This window comes from Podarcis tiliguerta (genome assembly GCF_965153285.1).
Source record: "Podarcis tiliguerta genome assembly, chromosome: 1".
NCBI lineage: Eukaryota > Metazoa > Chordata > Lepidosauria > Squamata > Lacertidae > Podarcis > Podarcis tiliguerta.
The window spans coordinates 59,230,768-59,249,193 of record NC_139534.1 but is presented as its reverse complement, the minus strand read 5'-3'; the positions used below and the strand labels follow the sequence as shown (position 1 = coordinate 59,249,193).

At 43.9% G+C, this 18,426-nt stretch overlaps 1 protein-coding gene across 1 annotated transcript; it reads left to right on the top strand.

Annotated features, from left to right (window-relative positions):
- Positions 1 to 2,663: 2,663 nt before the first annotated feature.
- On the top strand, positions 2,664 to 18,354 carry LOC310671674 (synaptotagmin-5-like). The gene is made up of 8 exons (XM_083428072.1): positions 2,664 to 2,805; positions 4,497 to 4,660; positions 6,032 to 6,248; positions 7,157 to 7,272; positions 8,500 to 8,895; positions 13,816 to 13,935; positions 15,015 to 15,126; positions 16,322 to 18,354. The coding sequence occupies exons 2-8, from the start codon at positions 4,574 to 4,576 to the stop codon at positions 16,621 to 16,623; spliced, it is 1,350 nt and encodes a 449-aa protein (XP_083284198.1). The 5' UTR covers positions 2,664 to 2,805; positions 4,497 to 4,573; the 3' UTR covers positions 16,624 to 18,354.
- Positions 18,355 to 18,426: the final 72 nt, after the last annotated feature.

Genomic DNA, 18,426 nt, shown 5'->3' with positions numbered 1-18,426 from the left:
GGGCTGGCATGTGCACATTACATGCATTCATCTTCCAATGGATAATAGAATGTGAAGAGGTGCTAATGTTTGGTTTTCTGTTTGACTGAGCTGCCTTTTGTGGAACCAACCACTAGGTGTCGTATGACACCTTAAAACTTCATGCCCAGAATCAAGATGGAAACCAATGATTACATTTCCCCATGCCATTAGCTGCTTTGTTTAAAACTTCTGTATAACCTTGGGCTCCTGAAATTCTGTTTAATATTTGCTTCCAGCTGTTTTGTTTGTTTCTGCTGAATTGTTTCATATTCTGCCTGATGATTTGCTTTTCTAGTGTAAATGGGATGGCCACTTTTGGAGGGCAATCCATAAGAGTACACAGACTTCCATATGTGTGTGTGTGTGTGTGTGTGTGTGTGTGTGTGTGTGAATGTATGGCAATGAATCTCACCATAGTGGGGAACACTGGGCCTAGACAAGCAGCAACACTCTTTTCTTAGGGTCCTTTATCTTTCATGCTGATCTGGACCATACAGCTCTTCAAAGAGAGGACCCTGCTCTGTAAAGTAGAAACACAGCCACCCTAGCTGTATACTGCCCTGTTAATTTATTTTTAATGGAAGGGTGGTATATAACTAAGGCATCTGTAAACTTTTACCTGAAGCCTGTGTTACACCCAGAACATAACACAGGCTACCATACTAAAACACATAAATCCAAACAAAAACAGGTTGCTAAAAACTTACTTGGATGTCCACAAAGAATAAACAAGCAAACACAGTTCAAATATTCTTGCAACACTTCCAAACAGGCTCTTGAGCTCTGGCAAGTCTTGGGTGGTTTTAACATGGGTAGGAAGTTAGGTTGCTAAATCTGCAGACTGTCTGGGTCATTTTCCCCCCTGGTGAAAGCAAACGGGCCTGGATACACACAACCATGTTATGTCTAAGATGGGCTCCACAATATGTTTGAGACTTAGGGTTCCTCCCTGCAACCTCTTTGTTGAGCATTCATTCTGATTGGTTTGCTGGGAAGTTAGATGACGTGGTATCAAAGCTTTCAATGCTCTCATGCTGCCGTAGTCTCAACAAGGGGACAAGTGCCAGCACTCCCTCTCTCAATACAGGCTAGGCTTCCATGACAAAGGAATGTACTGGCCCCACACACCTTGTTCTCTGACCCTTGAAATGTCTTTTGGCATTCCTGGCAGGAATCTTCTTGTGCTCAGTATTTGCTCTGGGATATGGCCAGCCTGAAGGCATATGAGCTTTGTGTTCAGTGGTGCAGAATAACCTGATGGGAAGGCTGCTCCTTACTCATTTGCCTTTGTGGTTACAATTGATAATGAGGGAATAATTTCACTAAGTCCACTCCAGAATAATAGGTAGTGCTGGTTGACTTGGCTGCCTATATAGGTAAAAAACGTAAAGGTAAAGGATCCCTGGATGGTTAAGACCAGTCAAAGAAGTCTATGCGGTTGTGGCGCTCATCTTGCTTTCAAACCAAGGGAGCCAGTGTTTGTCCACAGCTTTCCGGGTCATGTGGCCAGCATGACTAAGCCATTTCTGTGCAATGGGACACCGTGAAGGAAGCCAGAGCATTTACCTTCCTGCCACAGTAGTACCTATTTATTTACTTGCACTGGCGTGCTTTCGAACTGCTAGTTTAGCAGGAGCTGGGAACAGAGCAAAGGGAGCTCACTCCATCATGGGGATTCAAACTGCCGACCTTTCAATCGGCAAGCCCAGGAGGCTCAGTGGTTTAGACCACAGCGCCACCTGCTGCCTATATAGTGACTGTCTCAAGGCAAATCTAAAAAAAAAAGTAGTATAAACACCGACAACTGGGAAACACTGGCCTGCAAGCGCTCCAGTTGGAGAACAGCCTTTACCAAAGGTGTCATGGACTTTGAAGACACTCGAACTCAGAACGCAAGGGAGAAACGTGCTAGGAGGAAGGCATGCTTGGCAAACCCTCACCGGGATCGACTCCCACTTGGGAACCAATGTCCCCACTGTGGAAGGACGTGTGGGTCCAGAACTGGCCTCCACAGTCAGGGTCTCATTGTTAAAACCGTGTTTATGGAAGACAATCTTACTCGGGTATGATTGATCACCAAAGATATAGTGCAATGCAATGTAGCACAACAAGGATTACTCTGCATCATGCTTATTCTCCAATAGGAGTCTTGTACCCGGCGTAGCTCAAAATTCCCAAATCAGTTAAGTTTTGCAATTGGGGGTTCAAATCAGTGCGGTTTTGAAAGGTTCGATGCACCATCTTGATTCAAAATGGCATCCAGTTGTATATTCAAACATAGATGAAAACCTGTTCCTTGATGTGAGGAAACATTGCGCAAAATTTGGTAATGATATCTTAAGAGGTGTCCCCAAACTCATAGCAAATGGACAAGCAAATTTCCCAAACATATAGCAGATTAAATACAGATGTGTTTGTCCCCTATTTACGTGGGGGTTGTGTTCAGGGCCCCTGTGTGCATAAGTGAAATTGTGTAAAGTGGGGAGCACCCTTTAAATGCCCTTTGTACTGCTTTCTCTTTGATCCTTACCAAAAACACTGCATCCAAAAATATTCACAACAAGAACTGAAGCTCTGCTTCTTGCTGGAGGACGCTTGGAAAATGGCTGCTACTGCTGCACTGCCAGACACAACAGCTGTTAGGCGGGGAGGCTGAGCAGCCTAAACAAAGCCCTGCCATGCCTCCAGTCTCTTCTCTGCCCTCAATGATGTCCTCTTTGGGCTCTGGGGAAGGTCTTCTCGTGAGCCACAAGGGACTCTCAAGCTCTTTCCTGCCATTTCCAGGTATGAATTGAATTATTTAGTTATTTCTCAGTGCCACGCATATATGCGGTCACGCATGAGATGATCACATGTAAGTGAGGGGAACACCTCTAATGATGTGTATTTTTCCTCTAGCAAATGCCTTAGATGGGTAAGAGTCAGTGTGGTGCAGTGGTTAAAAGTGTGGGACTACAATCAGGTTCAAATCCCTGCTCTGCCATGAAGCTTACTGGGTGACATTGGGCCAGTCAAGCTAACTTACTTCACAGGGTGGTTGTGAGGATAAACCGAGCTAAGTGGGGAACCACATATGCTTCATTGAGCATCTCAGAAGATGTGTAATTGTGATAACTAGAGGGCTGACGAAAGGCATTTTGCCTTCTGAGGCAAAGGTCAGAATGACACCCCCATTTCACATTCTGAAGATGATTGGACTAGCAATTGAAACTTATTCAAAACTGGTGACAGGGTAGCATCCTCCACTACACCTGAGGTTAGTAAGCTAGACAATGTGACATGTTTCAGAATTCAAGGGCTGCCCTCCCACATGAGCCCAGCTGTTGCACTGTTCTTGGTATGGCCAGGAAGCCCATGCACCCCTGATCCCTCTGTTGCATGAGAAATCTGGGGGTGCCCTCTTGGTTTATATGGGAATACCTTTCCCCCTGCTTAGGGCTACGAAATACTACTGTACTTTGTCAGCCCTCTTTACATGCTATTTCTATTGTTCCATTCTATTTGAATTTGTTTCCTTTGCTCTTGTGCCAAACCCTCTGCAAAATATCAGTTGGCTTTTTAACAGGTGAGTAACTGGAACTGGCAGTCTACTTTATATGGGATCAGCTATGCTGCAGAAGATGCTGCGCAACAGGGAGCTCTATGTGGGTAGACACAATACTGGAATATAATAAGCAAACTAGCGCAACTGCTTTTTTAAAATGTCTGCTGAATTTTTCTTTGTTTTCCTTGCTAGTCTAAAAAGAGGTGCAATTGGCACACCATGGCATCATTAATAGCTTCCGAATTCTGGCATCTGTGATAATTTCAAAGTATTTCTGAATTCAGAAGGCCTGAAACAGGCACGTGCCCATCAGTGCAGCTGCAGATTTTGCATGTGTGAAACATTCCTTCTGATACACTTTGGTCCTGTGTGTAGAGAGCTGAGTTAGATCTGGGAGAATGGAATTTTAAAATATTCTGTCGCGTTCTGGAAAGTGGGACTATGGCAATTCAATCTAGCTATGCTGAAAAACTCTCTTACCTATAGGAATGATGATGTGTGCATGTCTCTTTGAGCACACGTTGCCCAGTTGGCCCCTGTTAGGACACTTGCATCCAAATTTCCATGGAATCCTATATTTCTAATCAGAATTCTGGAGCAATCTGTTACTTTTAGGAAAACACAAAGCCACCCCAGGTTAGTTACTCTTGTCCTAAACATGTACTGGTTTCATGGTGACTGAACACACCTATTAAAATGTACGGTGCAATAGCTCTAGGAAGTTGGTTCCGTGTTGGCCAAGTACAAAATGCTTTGGGGCAACATAAATCAGGGGAGTGCAGATGCTCCATGTTTAGCAAGAAGGTAGCTAATAGATTTGGTGTCATCTGAAAGCAGTCCCAGATGCTGATCCTGAGCCTTAAAAGAGATCTGGGCACCTGGGCACATGCACTTTGTTCTAGGAAAAGGAGATAAAGATCTTATTTATCAGCTCTGCAGAATGAATCCAGATCAGTTGTATCCCAGTTTTCTTGCTGTATGAGGCAGAACTTGTTTTTCTGGTGAAGCATGCCAGCCCTTTCTGCACTGGAAGTCCTACACCACTTTTTTGCAGCAAGCACCAGGATCTCCCTTCTCAAGCAGGCGTCTGAAAAGGTATGATTCGAAGTTGTGGCTTGTGGGTGAGTGGGTGGGTGAGTGGGTGTGTTGTGGCAGGTGGAGGTGGTAGGTTCACAGTATGCCAGGAGCTTGAGACACCTGTTGTAGGATAATCATAAGCAAACTGGCTCTCCTGTGGATTCCCACTGAGACATGATAACATGGAATATGCCTTTCTACTCTGGAGGACAATCAGAATTGTGGAAAGAGGTGCTTGCAAAGAGGAGGCACGGTGTGGCATGTGGCTGCACTTTGCCAGCATTGGCATCTCCTCCTGAGTTCCAATGACTGAACATCCTGTGCACCGTCTGAGATTGTCTGCATCCAGCAAATCTGCAGATTGCCCATCCATTCACATGAACTAAGCAGCATAGCTTCTGGGAATTGGGTGCACTGAATCAGCATACCCAAGATCCCTCTCCCCTGTTGTGGCAGCAGCCACAACAGGGAGAGTCTAGTAAGCATGAATAACAAGGCATGACTGACTCATCACTGTTTTGGTTTTTAAAGTTGGGGCACAAGATATCTGGAAAGGAATGGATAAATATATGTGCGTAAAATATTTGGAAGAGAACACCTGTTAATATTTTGCACAGTACGATTGCTAAGCTGCAGATCCCATAATTCAGGACTGTAACTCAGGCAACCGCTTTCCCCCCGTTAGTTTTCACCTTCGTTGGCACAGTTAAGGTTTTCACGTTGGCTTCTTTGGATCTTGTCTAAACTCTGCTTTCGCAGCGGTGACATGTCTGCATGTTGGCTTGAAGAACTGTATTTATCTGCACTGCTTATTTTTATTAATAAGCAAGCTACTCAAAACAGAGTTAAAGAGATGGCCCCATAATATATAGGTTCCAGTGGACAATGTAAGGCTCATACAGGTCACTGGCCTGGCCTTCGCAAGCTGGATAGCTTGGGAATGCAGCTTGAAGGAAAAGGCAAAAAGCCTAATTGAAAACTAAATTCTGGCCATGTAGATATGGTGTTATTTCACCTGCAGTTACATATTCAGGCATTTTTCAACACTTGCCCATTTGCTTTTGCTTTTTACATATTTAAAAGTTGAAACCTCTTATCTGAGTGATGGGTCTAGGGACAGGGGATTTTCCTCCCCAGTACAAAGCTGTGGTTCTCCATTCATGGTAGAGACCAGCCTTCAGTGGGGGGAAAGAAGGGGGTTAGCAGCCACATCAAATCCATTGCCTAGCTAGATCCTGGACTGCAGGCTTGCCAACCTTGTTTTAGGCCAGGGATTACCAATGTGGTACCCTCCAGATGTTTATTGGCCATACTTGCTAGGAATGATGAGGATTGGGAGCCCAACATCTGGAGGACATGGTTCCATGTGGTTCCATTTCCATGGTACAGATTGAACATGATGTGACTGCTAGTAGTCTTGAAGGGCATCTATTGTGTTTCCAGCAGGGAGCTATGACCCAACCAAAGCTCAGCCTACTTCAGCTGCCCTTCCCTGAAATCTGGAAATATGGCATGTTGGCACTGTCTGTTCTCCTGCTGGTGGTGGCATTAATCATTCTGACTTGCCAACTGAGCAGATGCCGGAAGTCCAGCAGATTATGGGAAGGTACGTTACAGAGAACATTGTGGATAAGAAGCATGTGTTCCTTTGGGTTGAACAATTATATCAAGGACTAAGCCAAATTAGGCGGAAAATCACGATGACTTATCACAAAGAGACAAGGCTTGTTGGAGTGTGACTTGAATAAGCCTCGCTCTCCTGGGCTTGCTTCTTACTCTTGTCAGGAACACTTGCAGCCTAACTAGGAAAGAACTGAAGGCAATGCAAGAGCTGCAACTGCTCTCTAGAAGAGCTTCCCCATTCATGTCAATGGAGGCATAGCTCTGCGAGCGGATCCCCTTTCCACATCCCCTCTCCTTCCATTAATCTGAATGGGGGCAATTGCAAGCATGGAAGCTGCCCAGGTGCATGAAAACACAAAGAGGGCATTATATCTAGGTGCATGCGGCCCAGGTGCTGCATGATACCTATGTGAGCAGCTTTTCATTTTATTGTACAATACTCTAATGCAAAACTTGGTAGGAGGTATCATTTCCTTATGACCTCATTACTTTGTAATAAAAAGTTTCAATGGGTTCCTCCAACCAAGCAGAGGCTGGTCCATCCAGGAGAATGGGGCACTGCCCACCAGCCTTGGTCTGCTCTCAGCCAGCCCCCACCTACCTGCTTTCTTACCTCCAGTTCAGCCTCCTCCTTAGTCTCAGTGCTACATAACTCAAAAGGGAGGAGGGTGGGGATGAAACTGATATTAGTTGGCTCTGCCTATCATTCACCCTAGCTCTGCCTATTGCCCTTTCTGTCTTCTGCCCAACCAGGGCAAGTGGATACCACCCTTTGCTGCTCCAACCCATCAAGGATCCTTTTTGAAAAATATTTGTTCCTTCCCTCCTTATATTCCTGTATGGACCTACTTGTCTCTGATGTTATGCACTTAGCTATGTTTGTTATTGCAGAAAGAAAATTTGCCAATGAACCCCAGAGAAGGATAGCAGAAGAGAATGCCTTCGAGGGGGAAAGATCGCAGACACCTCTTCTTGGCATCGCTCGAGAGTATGTTCAAGAGGTCAAGGCAAGTATAATAGTTGCAACCATACGTGGAATTAGCTGCCTGGGATTGAGTTTGGGGTAAATTGGTTGTGCCAGTGTGCAGCTGTGCATAGCAGTGATTGGCTGGTGTTGGTAACATCAGAACCCCACCCTCCAATGCTTGAAGAGTTTTCCAACTCTTTTAAACGGTTTTTTTTGTGTTTTTTGTTATTTTAATCAACTGAACCTATATAATTAATTTAACATCTATATGAAGCTATTGGGAGCACTCGTTATGAGTCTTGGAGCAAGGTGTCACAGGTATGCTGATGACATGCAGCTCTACTACTCCATAACATTTGAATCAGGAGTGGTTATGCAAGCTCTGGACTGGTGTCCGAATGCAGTGCTGGATTAGATGAGGGCCAATAAACTGTTTAAATCCTGGAAAAATAGAAGCTCTTTGAGAGGGCGATTCCCATGTCTGGGAGGTAGGCAAGCTACCCATTCTGGACAGGGTCGCACTTCCTCTGGAAGTGCAGATGTGTAAGCTTGGGTACTCTTGGGTACATTCCTGTCACTAGAAGCCAAAGTGTGGTTGGTCAGCTACAACCTTTCCTGGACAGGAATAGCCTAACCACTGGGGCTGGTTTACTGCAATGTGCTCTATGGATGTCTGTTCTTTGGGAGCTCCAGCTGCTGCAGAAAGTGGCGGCCAGACTGCTGATGGGGATACATGGCTGTCGACATGTGGCATCACCATTATAACATCTGCAGTGGCTGCCCATCCACTACTGAGCCAGGTTCCAGGCCCTTGTATTAATTTATCTTAGTTTCAAGATACCTCAGGGGCTGCCTGAACACTTCTTTTCCTGCTTGATCACTGAGATCATCCATAGGAGCGTCGCTGGTTGTCCCACAAGCTGGTGGAACTCCTTGGACATCTGCATGAAACTGAGCCTTTCATTGGCCCAGCCCTGTAGAATACAGATTCAGTAGGCATCTTCTGCATTAACCTTTAAACATTTGCCGAAGACTTTTCTTCTGCCAGGCCTATACAATTAAGAAAAACATTTTCTGCAATAGCTAGTTATCTGTGTTTTTTAATTGTGTATATATAATTGTTGTAAAGCACCATTTGATCATTTTAGAATGGTGGTATACAAGTATTTTTTATGAATAAATAAATACGCCTATAACAGTTCAACCCAATGTTTGTTTACTCAGAAGTCAGTCACTTTTAAGAGCACGCCTTTCTCATTTTGTCCAGATCCAAAGAATCCAAAAGGAGCTCAAGAAGCTTGGGATCTGCTTTTCACCACCAGCTTCAGAAAATAGCCACGAAATGGGCAACTTGAGTAGTGATGCAGTTGTTTCTGATGAGTATCCCGGCAAACTGAAGTTCTCGCTTCTCTACAACAAAGAGCAGCTGGAGCTCCTCTTGACCGTCACAGGAGCCCTGGGCCTACCCACCCAACAGTGCACCAACACCTTTGTCAAGGTTAGGCTGCTGAGCTGGGCTTCCTCCCAGTCTCCTGATCTCCAGTATATTGTCCACGAATGGCAGACCCACGTGGCAAAGAACTCCAGCAGCCCAGACTTTGGAGATCAGTTTACTTGTACCCTGCAGGAGGCCGAACTGACAAGGAGCAGCATCAAGTTACAGGTGAGAGCGATAGTGGGTAGTCTTCTATAGTTTTACAGAAGGGCGCATTTACAGAAGAGCTTCCCACGTTCCTGGTTCAGTGTTTTAGCACTAAAGTTCTGTTCCCAGAAAAAAGCAGGCCAGATCATATGGGTGAGTCCCATGCTAGTGTGTCTCCGTGGATGGTAATGGAGTCTTGGCGAGCCTGGCTGCTGCTGCAGTGCAAGCAGGCGGGGGCTCGGGTGAATTAGTGGCACGTGGCTTCAAGGGAGTGGATATGCCCCAGAATATTAAGGATGTCAGCATGGATAGCTCTGTTGGTTAGAGCATGGTGCTAATAATGCCAAGGCAAGGTTGCAGGTTCAATCCCAGTATGAGACAGCTGCATATTCCTGCATTGCAAGGGGTTGAACTAGATGATCCTCAGGATCCCTTCTATGCTTCTGTTATGCTGATTCGTCTCCTCGGTAGCCCAGAGACCTGCTTCACCCAAGGTTCCTCTCTTCCATTCCGCTTCCCCACATATTTTTTTAAATAGACTTTTAAAATATTTTCTAATAAGAATTTTTATTAATTTTTCAATTACAACCCAATAATAGCCTCATTATAACAATACCAAATTATAATACAATTTCTAATACCATTCATTCAAATACAGTGGTACCTCGGTTTAAGAACAGCCCTGTTTACAAACAATTTGGTTTACAAACTCCACAAAACCAGAAGTAATGTCCCGGTTTGTGAACTTTACCTTGGTCTAAGAACGGAATCTGAATGGTGGAAGGGCACCGGCGGCAGGAGGCTTCACTAGGGAAAGTGTGCCTTGGTTTAAGAACGGATGTCCAGAATGGATTAAGTTCGTAAACCAAGGTAAAGGTAAAGGTAAAGGTACCCCTGCCCGTACGGGCCAGTCTTGACAGACTCTATGGTTGTGCGCCCATCTCACTTAAGAGACCGAGGGCCAGCGCTGTCCAGAGACACTTCCGGGTCACGTGGTCAGCGTGACAAAACTGCATCTGGTGAGCCAGCGCAGCACACGGAAATGCCGTTTACCTTCCTGCCAGTAAGCGGTCCCTATTTATCTACTTGCACCCGGAGGTGCTTTCGAACTGCTAGGTTGGCAGGCGCTGGGACCGAGCAATGGGAGCGCACCCCGCCGCGGGGATTCGAACCGCCGACCTTTCGATCGGCAAGCCCTAGGCACTGAGGCTTTAACCCACAGCGCCACCCGCGTCCCCAAGGTATCACTGTACTAAATTATATAATTTAGGTGGCCCCCTGCATGCTAGATTTGATGGTTTGATTATTTTCTTTATTTCTGCATTCCAAAATCTTATTAATTTCAATTACATTCCAGTCAAAATAAGAATCCCTTATACAACAACTGCAATATGAATAACTTCCATTCGTGCTGATACATTAGATGATTTATAGAACTACAAGTGAGGCACTCGAGCTATATCTTGCTCTTCCTGGTTGGCAGTTATTCTGTCCGTGGTGTTTCTTCCTGTCCTTGTGAAATGTTATGTTGGTTTCCCCCCGGTTGTTGCTATTGCTGTTTTCCAGTGTACATATAACATGAAAAACAGTTATAAGAAAAAAAAATTTAAAGTGGAAAAAACAAAACAAATAAGAGGCATGTAACATAGGTTCGTCTGTATTTAAGGTGAGTAACCAAGTCCAGTCCCAAGAGAAAATGGAGGTTGTTCTCGTATAAATAAAGTATACTGAAGTCAAGTGTAATTCCAAATCTCCCAGGCTTGTAATGATGGTTGCCTTGCAAATGTTGGTCTTGCTGTATGTATGTGTAAGAAAGCAACGCCATATCATGTGGAAAGCACCTGGAAGTTACAGCCCTTGTTTAAATCTCAAGTCACATCTACACGCTGTAAGGTCCAGTGTGAGATTCTGAGCCTTTGAGCTGCAATAGACAGTTGAGCTGCCAAAATCATGTATAGGTCCTCCCCACACATTTGAGAGGTGCCATCACTCCTAGCTGAGGGAATGACACAGTTCCCAGCCTGGACTGCAAAGGGACTTGCAGGGGTGTAATGGTGAGGAGGAGGAGGTGGTACTGAACTCTTCTGCCACTGCAAATCCCCCCCCCCGCAAGGCTCCAAAAATGGAAGTGGGCTTATCTGAAGAGGAAGGGGAGGCCTGAGGGCAGTTGCAAGGGGAAAGCAGTGGCTGCAGGTGGGGCTGAGCACTCTTCCCTCCCCCTACGCCCTGCAATCTTTGTTATCTTGTGAAGTGTGGATTGGCTGGGGTATACAGTGGTTCCTTGGTTCTCAAACTTAATCCGTTAATGGAAGTCCGTTCCAAAACCAAAGTGTTCCAAAACCAAGGCGCACTTTCCCATAGAAAGTAATGCAAAATGGATTAATTCATTCCAGACTTCTAAAAACAACCCCTAAAACAGCAATTCAACATGATTTTTACTGTCTAACAAGACCATTGATCCATGAAATGAAAGCAATAATCAATTTACTGTACTATAAAATAAATAAGACAGTATTGTAGATGATAAAAATTAGCATTAATATTTTTTCTTACCTGCACTGCTGATAGTCATTGTTTGGGTGGGGGGGCTTTTATCCATTTCCACGGTCACACAATCAATCAATCAGTAGCTGAACTGGGTTCCACACAGTCACAAAAACAAATTAACCAAAAAAGCCACAAAAACGCAAAGTAAATAGCAAAAACAAAAGCACCAAACTTAATCCGTTCCAGAAGTCCGTTTGACTTCCAAAATGTTTGAAAACCAAGGCGCAGCTTCTGATTGGTGCAAGCGCCCCAGAAGCAATAGCCAACAGCTGCATCGGACGTTCGGTTTCCGAAAAATGTTCAAAAACTGGAACACTTACTTCCGGGTTTTTGGCATTTGGAAACCAATGCGTTTGAAAACCAACATACCACTGTAATTCATTGGGAATCTGATATAAGACACACACACAGTGAAAGTGTGGATCTTGCTTGCAGTACTAGCCACCACACAGAAGCAGAGAAAGGTCCAGATCTTTTGCTGTTGTATAAATAATAGGCTTAGAAAACAACTCTAGACGAAGTTATACACAGAAAAGAAAGCTCCAGGTTGGTAGGCTTTTCCGACACATACAGATGCTAAGCATCACCGTTGCCCTAACACCAACTAACTAAGACTGAGACTTGCAAGCTGAAGTTTTATGGCATTTCATACATGAAGTGGCTGTTCTCAAAATGAGGCAAGAAATCGCCTCAAATAAACACAGGGCTCTAGTCATGTGGTTTGTCATGTGGGGTGGGGCAGAAAACCCTTTCAAAGCATGTAACGATATAATTTCAAATTGTAAATAAAAAACTAGGTGCATCATAGATCTGAACTGCTGGTCTTTCAGCTGCCTATGGAGCAATGCCTCCATCTTGTGGAAATCTCCAATAAATGCATGTCTTTCCTGCAACCATGGGGTACATGCGGTTGCCCTCTGTTCCACTTTGTTCAATTTCCTTTTGCTTGGCTTGACACATGGTGCCCCATTACTGCTATTTGTGCATTTCCTGTCAGCGTATGTTTCCTTTTTTTCTCAATATATTGGGCTCTTTAGCCAACTTTTTTAAAAAAAAAATCCTCCCCCAAGCTTCTCAGGCTGCTTGGTGGAGGTTTATACCTACATTTTATCTTGCATGTAGGGGAAACTGTTTTTGTGAGCTACACAAAAAAGCAAATGGATAAAATTTTGATGTGTTCGTTGATGAGGTGAACGAAATAGTGCTTTTATCAACCCCAGTGTGAAAGGGAGGCAGCAACTGAACAAATCAGATAATGGGAAAAGCAACAGCATGGAACTTGTGTTATAATAAGGAATATGGTGGGATGTCTGTTCAAATAAGTGTAAGATAGTTATGAAGATTATTTCCCAGAAAACCAGTGTTGGGTAGTGGTTGTACTGCTGTATATGGCCTGGAAGGCCAGGGTTCAAATCCACACCGAGCCTTGAAGTACAATGGGTGACTTTGGGCCAGTCACTTTCTCTGACTAACTTTACCTCACAAAGTTGTTGTGAGGAAAAAACGGGGTGGGGGAGAACCATATATGCCACCTTGAGCCCCTTGGAGAAAAAGTGGGGTATAAATGTAATATTAATTAATTAATTAATTAATGGAGTGCAAACTTTTGCACTCGCCATTCCCTCCCAGTACTAACCAAGAAGGAATACAGAATGAAAAGCAAAATATTCATGTGGAAATCACATTAATAACACCTGAACTGAGAAACAGCATCTAGGGTCAACTTACATGACGCAGGAAAATGTTCTTTAAGCAATTTGCGTGAGCAGAGTAAGGCCTGGAATTTCAACACCGTGTTTCATATCTGAGTGGAAATTCTCCTGAGGTCTTATGACCTTTGCAGGAAATACTGGGCTGTATTCAACTACGGTAACTCAGGCTTCCTCAACCTTGGCCCTCCAGATGTTTTTGGCCTACAACTCCCATGATCCCTAGCTAGCAGGACCAGTGGTCAGGGATGATGGGAATTGTAGTCTCAAAACATCTGGAGGGCCGAGGTTGAGGAAGCCTGAACTGTTTCTCAGACTACACTCGGTTAGTCATGTCCACTAATTTTAGTGGGTCTACTCTGAGTAAAGATTAATTGACTACGAAGTTTCAAACTTCATATACTATGGTGGTCTATGTGTAGAAATCTTCAGTTTAAATATTGCCTCACTTTTGAGCTCTTTGTGTGGCTTTAAGCAAACCACTATCTCTCTTCAGTCCACCATCCATAGGCCTAATTTATAGGGCCATTAGTATATCATCATCATCATCATTTCTATGCATACATATATATGAATTGCAGGGATAAATGCATGTGAAGCATTTCAGGAATAAACACCATAAATCAATACAGATTATTACTGTTATTGTTATTGTTATTATTTTATGATGTCAATTATTCCATAGGTTAAACACTTTGACAGATATTCCCGGCATATACCTCTGGGGGAAGTGAGAATAGCTCTGAATGCACTTAACACTTCCAGAAAGATCGAATTCTGTGAAGAATTACAGAAGGCGACAAAGGTAGCTGTGGGTTTTCTTCATTACTTTGGGGGAATTCTCAAAATCCTACATTAAATTTTTTATTACAAAATAAAAATTCCAGGTTATTGACACAGAAGGTGAGATCAAAAGTAGTGCAAGCAGCCACTTGCTCATGGAACGGGGCATCTACTTCCCATTCTCACCCCTGCAGCCTTCAATTCACCCACAAAATCTGCTCCCAAGTGTTGAGGGAACACTCCAGAAATGATTTTGAGGGTGCCTGGTGGGGAGGGGTTAGAGGGGGGTGGAAACATAGAAATAGCAAGTCCCTTTGTGCAAGTGGATTTCTGTCACACAAGCAGACTGCCACAAAGAGAGATCACCCGGAAAATTCTCAAAATTACGAAGACATGATTCGTGCATTATCAGAGCTGCAGAGTTCCTATTTATAGATGGGATGCTTATAAATTTGCAGATGACACAAAGCTGGAAGGAATAGCTAACACCATAAAAAACAGAATTAAGATTTAATGTAATTTTGGCAAGCTGGAAAACCAGGATGAAACCAACAAGATGAAATGTAAAAGACAACAGGCCCGAGGGATTTCAATATCCACACTGAATCTTACCAAATCAAATAAACAAGAAATTAACTATTCTGTTGTAAGGAAAACAAGCAAAAGTACAACGACAAAAATTAAGCCCGTTTAACCAAATACCTGGGTAGAACACAAACATGCACACAATACATTTGAACAGATTAAACAACCAACAGCCTTAGTAATAGTTCCCACCCTGTTTTTCACTTAGAGCAGCCCACTCTGTGCCAAGTAGACTTTCACTCTGTGGCTTTTGAACAACTTAATACCTTTCACCGCCATGAATTGTTGCCCACAAGCATCCACAGGAAGAAACTGCCACCCCTTGTCCATAGAAGCAACAGAGTAAGAAACAGTCGGAAAATAAAAAGGGGGTGGCAATAAGCCATAGCTGATTTCTCTCTTCCCCATTCCAATCCTAAGGAAATTCCTGGGCCTCAAGGTTGGTAAGGCTGAAGGAGAATTGCAAGTGGATTTTCTGGCCTTCCCCTCCAGCGTTTCCCTTACATCTTTTCACAGGACACAGTCGGAGAAGTTCTCGTGTCACTGAAGTGCCTTCCGATCTCTCAGAAGATAGAGGTTGGGCTACTGAAAGTGAAAACTGCCTTCTTGTACAACAGTCCAGAGAAACGTAAATATATCTGTTTTCTTGTTCTTTGCCTGATGTTTGGGTGCTGCCTCCTTCTGACCTGCTGTCCCACCTGGAAAGAGGTGACTCACAAGAGAGGTGTATTCTTGAATATGTTGGTAAAAACTGACCCAGAGATGTAGAGTCTTGTTATCATTAGAGCCAGATTAAAGTTCTACAGACACTGTAGCAGTAATAGTTGAAGGTGGAGAGTGTCTTGGGAATTGATCATTTTCTCCTCACCCCATGCATTAGAAGCATAAAGTCAATCTTGAAATCCCAGCTCAATATCTCTGTCCCCTTGTTTCAGGCTGTAGTGCAGGAAGTGGTCCAAAGGTGTGACTGAAGAGAATGGATGTAGCATAGTGCTGAAAGGCAATAGAGCACAAAAACTGAGATAGGTGGGCTGGAGAAATGACCAAATAATAATAATTGAAGGGAGTGGGGGAACTATATAGGGACCCGGACCCTTATCTTCTGATAAATGGAAGTCCAGCTTTGATCTCTGACACCAGCAGATACAAAACTACAAGGCTTTTCCATACAAAGATGAGGACTACAGCCTTGCTTTTTTGGTTTACTGGAATATGAGTTTCATGTTTATCTAAATTTCCAAAAGATCTCTAGAACTAGGGCTACCATACATCCGGATTTTCCTGGACATTACTGGGATTTCAAAGGTGAGGTGAATTTCCAAAAAGCAACACTTTGCCCCTTCGGGTTTTCCTTTTAAAAAAAGCTCAAGAATTTTGGGGTCTTCCTAAAAAAAAAAAAAAAACCTTTCGATGTATCCTGGTTTTTGCTTTTTGAAATGTGGCAACCCTACTAGAACCCTTGTTTTATATTCTGTAGTTGCTTTCTTGCGATCCAGTTACAGATTTATATGCATATCCAGTTTGCTCCAGAGTATGTTGTTCTGAGTGCTTCTGAAGCCTTAGCACATTATATCTCATTTGCAGTGTTAGATTCTTCCTCCTTTTGCCTCTCCTGTATGGCTGTGTCACAGACATTTGTAGTCCTCCCTCTCACAGAGATAGAAGTTATTACTGCTTCCAATAATCGTCAAATTCTTCCCTCTCGGCCTCAATGCAAGGAAAAGATAAATTATTAAATCTCTGCCCAGTTCAGAGGAATAGTTGTGATCTTGGGACAATAACTGTTCATGTTGCCACTCCTTCTGATGCTCTTTCTGTTCCAGGTATATATGCAAGGATCGATGTCTTCTGCAATCTCCATAAGCAGAAGCATCAGAAATCCAAGCCCAAGACCCTCACATCAATTACTGTCTTCAATGAAACGTTCCTGTTCCACCTGCCTCAGCCTATAGTTTGGGATTGTGCTCTCCTCATTTCCATTTATGAGCTGCGTCCCAGAAGCAAGCAGCTTGTAGGACAGGCTGTGCTGGGGAAACGAGGACCCAACGATATGAATGACCACTGGCATCGCATGGCACAGTCCATCCAGCATCCTGTAGCTAAGTGGCACCCTTTGCTCATTTAAAAGTTGGATTTTGCAGTTATGTGGATGTGCCCAAACTTTCCTCCTTAACACTAGGAGCTACTGTAGCATCCAAGCAAGCCCTCTTAAGCAGAGGTGAATAATGACCGACAGAGTTTGGTCAGAGCAGCAGTAGTAGAGGCCACAAACTTCTTTCATGCAAAACTTATTTCTTTTCATTCTCACAGGTGTTTCCATTGAAGAAAAGGATTTCCCCCATTACGGCCACTGTGCCATTGTACTTTATAGCAAACAAGGATACTGGGCCAAGAAGCATAGATGGAAATAAAAAAAACTGTTGTGGGCACCAAAAAAATACCCATTTCACAGAAGAAAAACTGGCAATGTTCAGAACCCAGCCCCCACAAAAAAAAACAGAGCAAACACCACATGTGCCCCGTGACACTAAGAAAAAAGCAGGCAACTCTCCTGCCAAACAAACAAGCAAAAAGCCAAAATAACTGTATGTTTTTTATTGGTGCCAAAGGTGGGTGTTCTGAGGGCTCCATTTGTGCTCACGGGCACTGCATTGGGGAACCTAATGGCAGCATGGTGTGGCTGCAACTGGGGCTTAAACACACTAAGAAAACACAGACACCCCCTTGCCATTAAAATAGTCAAGGGATGAATTGGACACGGAGAGGAAGAGGAATGGGATGCCTAGGATTGCATAGGAAACCTGTGTTCACTCTCCATTTTGAACTCAAGTTCTTTTGCCACATTTTCTGCCAGATGGCCTACAGCTGGGAAGAGGCTATAGCTCAGTGTCAGAGCACACACTTTGTGTGCAGAAGATCCCATGTAGGATCCCTGACATTTCCAGTTAAAAAGATCACAGCTAACATATGTGGGGAAGACCTCTGCATGAGGGCCTGCATAGTTGCCAGCATAGTAGTGAAGGGAGAGCTGTGGCTCAGGGGCAGACAGCTCCAACTCCCTGGCAACTCCAAGTCAGGCTCCCATCTGAAAACTCTGAAGCTGCTGCCAGTTAGTGTAGACAATGCTGGGCTTGGTAGGAAGCAGCTGCCTGTGTTCCTGACAGTTCCTGTGTTCCTGAACAGCCCTGACACTTCCGGGTTTGGGCCGTATATAAATTCAAGAAATAATGGTAATATAAGGGAGCTTCTGATACAAATGAAAGCAAAGCTAAAGACACTTTTCTCATCACGAGTGATGAAAACCCACTGTGTGCCCACCCCACGCTGCCTCTACACTTCCAGTTCATCCTAGCAGATTGACCAGCTCCCAATGGGTTCCAGAGTCCGTTCAACTTGTGGGTACTGAGATTTAAAGCCCTATATAGTTTAGTGGACAGATGTTTGTTTGACTGTCTTCCTCCCTAGTGGTCTGCTCAGTCACTGTGATGTTAATATGAACTGGGGTGCCCTAGTCATTCAAAGTAAGTGATGACCGGAGAGAGTCTTTTTGCTTCTGGTACGCCACCTCTGCAGTGTTCTCAGGGATGCTTGCAAAGTGCCTGTGTTTATATCATTTCAGTGCCAGACAAAGAGCTTTTAAATGTTCCCACGCTTGATTTTCTCTCTCTCTCTCTCTCTCTCTCTCCCCCCCCCCCCCGCCCCAAAAAACACATCCATCTATATCTATCTGTGGTTGTCTGCTGAGTTTTCATTGTTCAAATGTGCCATTTTATTGTGCTTTTTCATGTTTGGATGGAAATGGTTTTTGTATTCTTTTTATTTTTATTATTATTAAAGATTTTCTTGATTTACAAAAGTGTGTGCAATGTCTCTCTCTAGTATTTACAAATCAGTTTCATTTACAAATCAGTTTCATTTGTTGAGACAT